Genomic DNA, 10400 nt, shown 5'->3' with positions numbered 1-10400 from the left:
CTAACAGCACCGTTCGTGCGTGATCATTGCCAGAGCAGCTGTCTGGCCTCCATGCCAGTGGCACATAAAAAGCACCGTTTGAGCGTGATCGTTACCAGAGTCGCCTTACTGGCACTTGTGCCGGTGGCACGTGAAAAAACATTCCAATGGGGTCGTTGCCAGTGCCGCTGGACTGCGCAGGTGGCGCATAAAAAACACCATTTGAGCATGGCCGTTGACAGTACTGCTCGACTGACCCTCGTGCTGGTGGCACGTAAAAGCACCCACTACACTCTCAGAGTGGTTGATGTTAGGAAGGGCATAACGCCCATGAAAATTCACACAAATGAAGTAATATTCCTAAAATTTCAACTTCTGAGGAGTCAGTAAGACTGCTTATTGGGGGCTTAACCCCAAGAATTTAGTCATTTTTCCCAAGCCAAGACAAATACAATTGTAGAGTCACCCAAGCATACAAGATGAGTATCAGTTGTAATTCAATGGTACAACAGTGTAAGAGTTTGCTTTGAGATGGTTGTGAATAAAAAAAACTGTTTGCTAAACTCCTAACGATGATAATGGGTCAACCAAGCAGTCAAAGAAACACTCGCTGTAGATCACCTGCTACCAATTCAATCACAGACCAATTTCCAGTCATAATGTGACAACAAAACTGAGAGAAAATAAATTAAGGCAGTGTTCCAGCATGGCCGCAATCCTAGGAGTGAAACCACGAATAGAATAATAGAATACCAAGCGAATTGTTAAAGATAACTGGATCCATGAATGTTTAGGAAACTAGTGATATGGCAGTTTCTATGTCTTACAAAATATTAATTTAAAAAAAAAGGAATTATGTTAATTTTAATGTAGTTTTAAGTGAATGTTTTATAAATCTTTTGAAATTTGAAGTTATTTCTCTGATTTTGGTTTAGGGACTATTTTTAGACAGTTTTTACTTTTAATTAGTTCTTTTAACAAGTTTTAATCGGCAACCCCGCTTCTTCCTCTATCGGAGAATTAAAGAAATACCTGAGATATAAAGGGGGACAACTTCATATCGAGAGCAACGTACATCATGTAAACGGGCACTGACTGATTCCATGTGACGAACGGTAAGTTGACAAAGATTTACTTGAATAATAATAAATCTGTAATAATGTGTGTAAATAATAGAATTATTATTATTATTATTATGTGAACGATCCAGTAATTTTATACAAGTGAAAACACATAAAAACATCGGAACAAAGATATTTGATCCTGCGAAAGTCGTCGTTTTGCTGACAATCGCCTACAGGATAATTCTTCCAAACTGAAATGTTGATCTGTTATTTTCGAAAAGACACAATCCATTGTTACGTATGAACCGATAACACGACATAAAAGCGGGATGAACTATTTCATATACCGGGTATCTATGCTGTTACGATCCTAAAGTCAAATCGATGTTTATAAGGTGCTACTTGTGTATATGTGTGTGTGTATCTGTTTTTTCTGTGGCGAAGGAGCAGGAAGCGCGGGAGGGAATGTTCAATCTTTGTCTTCGTCGTTTATCTAGAGTGAATGTCTTATGAGAAGCGATTTCAAGGTTGCAGTAGATGCATGTAGGGAAGAGGTGGTGCAAGCAAAATTAGTATCCGGTTCAAAATGAATAGCTTCTGATTCCTCGTTATTTTTTTCCCTACCTCTTTGAAATCAATACATTGCAAGTAATGCATCATTATCCGTACTGGTGCATCATCTTTAGGAGTAAAAGTTGGACGGCGAGCTGGCAGAATGGTGAGCACGCCGGGCGAAATGCTTACGTTCTGAGTTCAAATTCCGCCGAGGTCGACTTTGCCTTTCATCCTTTCGGAATCAATAACTTAAGTACCGGTTACGCACTGGGGTCGATGTAATCGACTTATTCCCTTTGTCTGTCCTTGTTTGTCCCCTCTATGTTTAGCCCCTTGTGGACAATAAAGAAATAGTTGTTGAAATTGAGAGAGACTGAAATGAGGTGAGACGTAATCTTTTTCAAGAAAATTTTCCCCCAACTTTGATCCGATTGTAATTGAGGTTGCTAATAAAATATCTGCTTAACTTTTGATGTTAATTCCAGCTCAACCTTTTCCCACGCTTATGCATAATCTGACCGTCTTCAAGTTTTAAACAATGATACCTAAAATGGGGTAAAATGAGTAATGTCTGATTTCAATAATTTTTTCTCTTTAGCTGCAAGGTATGTAAATATATAATGAAGAGGACGCACCAGCAGATCAAGTAGAAGCTATAGAGGATATATATTATATTTATTTGGTCAAGTTTCATTAATTTCATATCATGTGCCGTTTTCCTCTGACCCTCTTCCATTTCATCTAAATCTTTGTTTTACATTTTTTATCTTTTTGATGTCAAGATGTGTATGAGTGTGTTTACTGGAGAACTGAAGTGAAATCTTTTTGCCGAACCGCTAAGTTACGGGGACGTAAACACACCAGCATCGGTTGTCAAGTGATGGTGGGAGGGACAAACACAGACACACAAACATACACACACACACACATATATATACAGTACTTGAATAGTACCTATATATACATATATACGATGGGCTTCTTTCAGTTTCCGTCTACCAAATCCACTCACAAAGCTTTGGTCGGCCCGAGGCTGTAGTAGAAGACACTTGCCCAAGGTGCCATGCAGTGGGACTGAACCCAGAACCATGTGGTTGGTAGGCAAGCTACTTACCACACAGCCACTCCTGTGCCTATATATGTATATATTTACATATACATTCATTCATTCATGTTTACATATGCATGTTTTGAGAGGTACAGTCTCGAAAATCATGTTGGTATTTCAACATAGTCATTCAACATTTTATCTCTTTTCCAAAACGTCCTCTTTATCTTAGACTGTTGTTATTTTCTCTTATTTCAGAGAATATCACATGTAATTGGCATCAAAGCATTATTTCCATCAGATAACATCATCAATATTCATCACCTTTTAAAGACTGAAAGAAAATATTGTACAGAAGAGATTTAAGAACTCCAGAGAATTCCAGTGAAATATTTCTTCTCAACTGAGACTGATTGCAACGCTTCTCTTGTGAAATGTTTGGAATGTCTTCAAGATTATTTTGTACTGAAGTTAAACTTGGATAATTTTAAAAGGAATCTCAGAGTATTTTCAGATATCAAAAAGGATTACAGTTGATGGAAAGGAAGCTGTAGCAGTATTTGTTAGGAATAATCTGTACGACAAGAACAAAATCTATATCCACATATGTTGTGGTGATTGAAGTAAGATAATGGACAAACTGATTATATAGGACTAGTTGAAGAATACATTTTTATTCCAGAGAGATGTCACAAAAGAAACTAGAATCAGTATTTCACTGCGATATCTGTAAAAAATCTTTCTCTTACAAACATAACCTAACTGCTCACAAACGTGTTCATACAGGAGAGAAACCATTTCACTGCAATATCTGTGGTAAATCATTCTCTCAAATTAGTAACTTAACAACTCACAAAGGTATTCATACAGGGGAGAAAACATATTACTGTGATATCTGTGGCAAATCATTCTCTCTAAATAGCAGCTTAACTCGGCACAAACGCATTCATACAGGAGAGAAACCTTATCATTGTGATATCTGTGGTAAATCTTTTTCTGTAAGTAGCCATTTAACTGATCACAAACGTGTTCATACAGGAGAGAAGCCATTTCACTGTGATATCTGTGGTCAATCATTCTCTCGAAATGATACTCTAACATCTCACAAACGTGTTCATACAGAAGAGAAGCCATTTCACTGTGATATCTGTGGTAAATCATTCTCTCATAGTAGTCACCTGACTACACACATACGTATTCATACAGGAGAGAGGCCATTTCACTGTGATGTTTGTGGTAAATCATTCTCTGAAGGGGGTCATTTAACAACTCACAGACGCATTCATACTGGGGAGAAGCCATACTGCTGTGATATCTGTGGTAAACAATTCTCTCGAAGTAGCGTTATAATTCTTCACAAACGCATTCATACAGGGGAGAAGCCATTTCACTGCGATATCTGTGGCAAAGCATTCTCCTACAGAAGTGTTTTCATTAATCACAAACGTATTCATTCAGGAGAAAAGCCATATCATTGTCAAATCTGTGGTAAATCATTCTCTGAAAACAGTAACTTAACTAGACACAAACTTGTTCACACAGGACAGAATGCATTTCACTGTGATATATGTGGTAAAGTCTTCTCTGTAGCAAGACACTTAACAACACACAAATATATTCATATGGGAGAATAACAATATCATTGTCACATGTCTGGTAAATCATTCTCTCAAAGCAGTTACTTAACTAAACATATATCTATCCATACAAAAGTGTGAGTGTTTTACTATCAAACTGCATTACATCTTACAACAACAACCAATATTTTCAAACCATTTTCCCTGATAAATCATGGGTTAGTCCTGTGAACTTTACAATAATCCATAAACTTTTGACAAATTATACTCATCAGTCCTTTGAGGAATTATTTTGTAGCCAAATAATCTCTGTTTGCTCAGTCTTTTAATAACGTTTTACAACATAGAAGGGTACATTTATTCTAAAACTCTAGACAAATACAATGTGAAAATTGTTTCTAAAAAATTGTGTCTTATGTAACCATAAATAAAAACATCTTTCATTTAACTTGCCTCTATCTCTTCACTCTTTTGCTCCACTTTTAGGAGATTAACCATTTCATTACCAACTTGGCTGAAACCAGCTCTGGCTCTGAGTACAAATGTCTTGGTTTCATAAGTTTTGAATTAAAATCTTCCACCAAACCTTAGTCACAGTTTATGTTCCTAACACTAGCTGAATGATAACTAAATTATTTTACTAAATTCTCTGTTATATTTCAAAGTAATTGAAAGAAACACAGAGCATCTCAAAATAAATACAGTAGTAAAAGGGTTAAGAAGAAGAAAAGAAAATTGATCATTTATGTGGGGATGGGCTGGAAGAAGAAGACCATAGCATCAATGGTCAAGGGACTGACCGGATGAGGATGCATGAGAAGGGAAGAGACAGGACAGGGTTGGCCTCTTCTTGCCAGCCAAGGCATCGTGAATGAACGTCAGGGAATTTTGCTCCTTGGTTGGTTAGATAGCAGCTGCTTAGACTGGGTGACTGGGTAGGGCAAGATCGCCGGAGTGACTACTACTAGACAGGTGCAGACGAGAGGAAAGTAGGTGAACTTCTTTTCATTTCCCACGCACGACAAGCTATTTCGGCAATTGTATACAGATGTCGTCGTCCCGTGATACATGATGGCAGTGGAGATAAGGATGAGCAGTGATGTCATCATCAGACCTTTCTATGGCAAAGGTGACGTAGTAGCCTGGATTCGAAAGGTCATAGTTGCAGCCAGGCTACAAGGAAATTGAAGATGTATCAAGCCTCATGGCACTATATTTGGAGGGGAATGTGTACCTTGAAATGGATGAAAAAGAACAACTGAATGCAGCAAAGATTGAACAGTGGAAATGTTTTAAATGAACATAGACCAACTAATGTCATGATCTCAAGTTATGTTACATTGAGAAGCTTCTAAGAAGAGCAAAATAACGTTATTTAGAGCTACTAGGACACTCAAAATGCGGGTGGGGAAGCAAAGGAATTATATGGAAATATATTATTTCATAAGTGGAGGCGCAATGGCCTAGTGGTTAGGGCAGCGGACTCGCGGTTTCGATTCCCAGAACGGACGTTGTGAGTGTTTATTGAGCGAAAACACCTAAAGCTCCACGAGCCTCCGGCAGGGGATGGTGGCGAACCCTGCTGTACTCTTCCACCACAACTTTCTCTCACTCTTACTTCCTGTTTCTGTTGTGCCTGTAATTCAAAGGCTCAGCCTTGTCACACTGAATCTCCCCGAGAACTACGTTAAGGGTATACGTGTCTGTGGAGTGCTCAGCCACTTGCACGTTAATTTCACGAGCAGGCTGTTCCGTTGATCGGATCAACTGGAACCCTCGACGTCGTAAGCGACGGAGTGCCAACAACAACAACAACAACAAAAGCACTAATTAAAAGTGAAAAAGATCTAAAGAAAAAAAAAAAAAAACGCAAGTCTGTAAAAGAATCTCATAAACTGGTGTAATTTTCAAGGGATTTATTTTAAACAATTTCAGTTAAAATTAAAATCAAATCAAATTAACACAATTTCACTTATTGTTACTCCATAATATTTTGGAAAGTTTCGAATCAATTCCGTCAAAACATTAACGGTTAATGTATTTTCATTTTCGTTCGTTTTTCTATATGAAGATTTGGAGGTTCTGGCACAGTAATGTACCAGCTCTAGGATTCGATCCTATGACCGCGAATCCGCTGCACTAACCACTGGGCCATTGCGCCTCCGGAATTAGTGCTTTTAACACATACTAATTAGCAACCCTCTATCGGAGAATTGAGGAATAAAGGGGAACAACTTCATACCGAGTATCGGACATTATTTAACGAGTTCAGTCTAATCTCTAAGCGGGGACGAACGGTAAGTTAAAGATTTACTTGAGTAATAATAAGGTCTCTAATACTGTATAGAAGTAATAGAATTATTACTATGTGGACCCTTCAACGATACAGTGATTCTATACGAGTGAAAACACAACATTGGAACAAAGACATTTGCGGTACTATTCATGAAGAGTGTTCTTGGTGCACGCACTCGCCTACTCACGCATCCGCTCTTGCTAGTCGTGACTAGTCCATACTATGAGGGGTTTTTTTTCTAAACAAAGTAGAGATGGACTATATGTAATCTGAACCTTTCCCCCCTTATTATTATTATTTTTTTTACGGAATCCCACGTTTTAGGCTATGGAGATTCCGATTCTGAAAAAAGATTTTCAAAAATCTCCCCCACCGGTTTTTATATAGATCCACAGGGTAAACCTAACCCTAACTCAAACCCTAACCGTAACCCTGACCCTAAACCTAACCCTAACACTAATTTTGTGAGATTTGGCTGTTATTTCTAGCCTGCTTGGTGGGGGGGGGGGGATTGAAATTTTTCAAAAAATTTCTTTTCAGAATCGGAATCTCCATAGCCTAAAACGTGGGATTCCGTAAAAAAGATTAATAAATAAGGGGGGAAAAGGTTCAGATTACATATAGTCCATCTGTACTATATGTAATCTGAACCTTTCCCCCCTTGTTTTATTATTTTTTTTACGGAATCCCACGTTTTAGGCTATGGAGATTCCGATTCTGAAAAAAAATATCAAATTCAAAATTTCGACCCTAACCCTAACCCTCCCCATTTCTTCATTTTTCACTTTTTCCGGAAATTTATTTTTTGCGAAATGCGTACAAAAAATACGGAGATTATAATTCTGAAAAAAAAAATTGTTTGTAAAATTTCAATTTCCTCCATCCCCAAGCAGGCTACTTACATGCTAGAAATAACAGCCAAATCTCACAAAACTGCGATAACATAAAGCAAGAAATGTGTAATCAATAATCAATCTGCTCACGTTTCTGCCGAGATTTCTTTCAGAGTAATTTCCCGCAATAATATGAAATTAGAGCGTGTTTTTTTTTTGTTTTTTTAAGTTTCAGAAATATATGAGTTTTGTCGAGAAGTGTGTTCGGGGTAGCTGTGCTGGTGGAGTTTAGTGGGGATAAACTTCCGCAATGTGTTCGAGAAATGTATAGAAATTCTCGAAGTTTTTCTTCACAGTAAATCCATACATTGACTCATCGACACGGGATCATTTAATGTCACCCGTTGATCCAGTCACATACTTCAGCCGTCTTCGCAACCGCCACCTGTCTCAGGTCATCCAGATCAAACAAATTGATATCCTTCTTAAGATGTCCTTCAATCAATGTACAAGTTTTGATAGATACAGTCTTTAGAATCACATTGGCATTCCCAAACCAACACAGTGGTGATGTGGGTGTTAGTAGTGATCCACTGTTTTTAATCTCTCTTTTTCAAAGTGTCCTTTATATCTTACATTGTTGTTTCTCTTTTTTATTTCAGAATATCACATGTAATTGGCATGAAAGCATTGTCTACATCAGATGACATCATCAATATTCATCACCTTTTAAAGACTGAAAGAAAATATTGTACAGAAGAGATTTAAGAACTCGAGAGAATTCCAGTGAAATATTTCTTCTCAACTAAGACTGATTGCAACGCTTCTCTTGTGAAATGTTTGGAATGTCTTCAAGATTATTTTGTACTGAAGTTAAACTTGGATAATTATTGAAAGGAATCCCAGAGTCTTTTTGGATATCAAAAAAGGATTGGAGATGATGGAAATGGAGCAGTAGAAATATTTGATAGGAATATTCTATAGAACAGCAATAGGAAATGTGTCCATATATGTTGTGATGACAGAAGTATAATGATGGACAAACAGATTGCTGAAGAATATTGTTTTTAATCCAAAGAGATGTCGCAAGAGAAACCACAATCAGCATATGACTGCGATATCTGTAAAAAGTCTTTCACTCACAAACATAATCTGACTACTCACAAATGTATTCACACAGGGGAGAAGCGATTTCATTGTGATGTCTGTGGTAAATCAGTCTCTAAGAGAGGAGCCTTATCTGTACACAAACGTATTCATACAGAAGAGAAACCTTATCATTGTGATATCTGTGGTAAATCATTCTCTGTAAGTAGACATTTAACTGAACACATACGTGTTCATACAGGAGAGAAGCCATTTCACTGTGATATCTGTGGTAAATTATTCTCTCAAAATAGTAACTTAACAACTCACAAACGTATTCATACAGGAGAGAAACCTTTTCACTGTGATATCTGTGGTAAATCATTCTCTGAAAATAGCAGCTTAACTCTGCACAAACGTTTTCATACAGGAGAGAAACCTCATCATTGTGATATCTGTGGGAAATCATTCTTTGTACGTAGTTATTTAACTGAACACAAACGTGTTCATACAGGAGAGAAACCATTTCAGTGTGATATCTGTGGTCAATCATTCTCACGAACTGATACCTTAAAATGCCACAAGCGTATTCATACAGGAGAGAAGCCATATCACTGTAACATCTGTGGTAAATCATTCTCTGGAAGAAACCAAAGAGCTGAACACAAACGTATTCATACAGGAGAGAAGCCATTTCATTGTGATATCTGTGGTAGATCATTCTCTCAGAGTGTAAATGTAACTAATCACAAACGTATTCATACTGGAGAGAAGTCATTTCATTGTGATATCTGTGGTAAATCATTTTTTTACAGACATGTCTTGATTATTCATAAACATATTCATACAGGAGAGAAGCCATTTCAGTGTGATATCTGTGGTAAATCATTCTCTCAAAGTAGCCAAATAACGAATCACAAACGTATTCATACAGGAGAAAAGCCAAATCAATGTGATGTTTGTGGTAAATCATTCTCTGATCGATGTAACTTGACATCTCACAAACGTACTCATACTGGAGAGAAACCATATCACTGTGATATCTGTGGTAAATCATTCTCTCGAAGCAGTCAAGTTACTACACACAAACGTATTCATACAGGAGAAAGGCCATATCACTGTCCTTTCTGTGATAAATCATTCTCTGAAAACTCTAACTTGACTAAACATATATCTATCCATACAAAAGTGTGACTTTAACATTTTCAAAAGTCATTTTTCTCTTAAAAACCAACATTTTAACATCTTTTTCAAAACAAATCACAAGTGAGCCCTGTTCTCCTGTCCGTAAGCCATAAACCCTTGACTCTAATCGTACTCATCATGGTTCTTTCTTCGAGGTACCATTTTCTGGCCACATTCTCTGTTTCTCACCGTTTTAGCATCCTCTTACAACATACACAAGGATTTGGTAGCCTATTTGCATCCAGTTTTATTTATAAATCCTTGTCCTATGCAACCATGAATAATAAAATATCTCATATAACCATCAATATATTCACACAGGACATCAGATGTAACAGTGTATGAGAGCAACGACCCACCTTTATATTTTATATATATCCAATTCTCAATAAAACCTTCGTTTCAGGATATTCAGCACTAGTTTGTGAGTTTTAGAAGTTTTGCTTTCTAACCACTTCGTTTCTGGTTCAATCCCACTGCATGAAACTTTGCACAAGGGTCTACAACTATAGCCACCAGTCTTACCAAAACCTTGTGGATTGATTTAGTAGATGGAAACTGTGTGGAAGCCCTTTGTGTATATATATACATATATATGTGTGTGTGTGTGTGCATAAGTGTTTATTTTGTATTGTGTAAGTGTTGTAAATGAATTACATTCATTTCTAATATTCTCCAAAACCGTACGTGGATATTGGGAAATATCACTTTCCTTGGAAAGAGGTAAGTGTTGGGAATTGGAAAGGCATCCAGCTGTAGAAGATGTGTCCTAATGGC

The 10400-nt window shown here is 37.2% G+C and overlaps 1 protein-coding gene across 4 annotated transcripts; it reads left to right on the top strand.

The window, feature by feature from the left end:
* The first annotated feature begins 786 nt into the window (after positions 1–786).
* Positions 787–10043, top strand: LOC128251123 (uncharacterized). Of its 4 annotated transcripts, XM_089344500.1 has the most exons (3): positions 787–1094; positions 2905–4071; positions 8584–10043. In XM_089344500.1, exons 2-3 carry the CDS (start codon positions 3333–3335, stop codon positions 9630–9632), a joined length of 1788 nt encoding a protein of 595 aa, XP_089200626.1. In that variant the 5' UTR covers positions 787–1094; positions 2905–3332; the 3' UTR covers positions 9633–10043. The 4 variants fall into 4 exon arrangements, with proteins under 4 accessions (XP_089200626.1, XP_089200624.1, XP_052833500.1 ...); XM_089344498.1 differs by lacking the exon at positions 2905–4071 and having other exon boundaries at positions 963–1094; positions 8015–10043; XM_052977540.2 differs by lacking the exons at positions 787–1094; positions 2905–4071 and adding an exon at positions 6379–6520 and having other exon boundaries at positions 8015–10043.
* Positions 10044–10400: the final 357 nt, after the last annotated feature.

Source organism: Octopus bimaculoides, chromosome 28 (genome assembly GCF_046866305.1).
Source record: "Octopus bimaculoides isolate indiv1 chromosome 28, ASM4686630v1, whole genome shotgun sequence".
Taxonomy (NCBI): domain Eukaryota; kingdom Metazoa; phylum Mollusca; class Cephalopoda; order Octopoda; family Octopodidae; genus Octopus; species Octopus bimaculoides.
The sequence above is the reverse complement of the archived record's forward strand: the minus strand, read 5'-3'. Positions and strand labels throughout refer to the sequence as shown.

Excerpts from the sequence above, each read along its gene's own strand:
- LOC128251123 (XM_089344500.1), top strand. The coding sequence starts at position 3,333 with ATGTCACAAAAGAAACTAGAATCAGTATTTCACTGCGATATCTGTAAA. Across the intron at positions 4,072-8,583 it reads CAAAGCATTCTCCTACAGAA|GAGCCTTATCTGTACACAAA; the intron begins GTGTTTTCATTA and ends TCTCTAAGAGAG.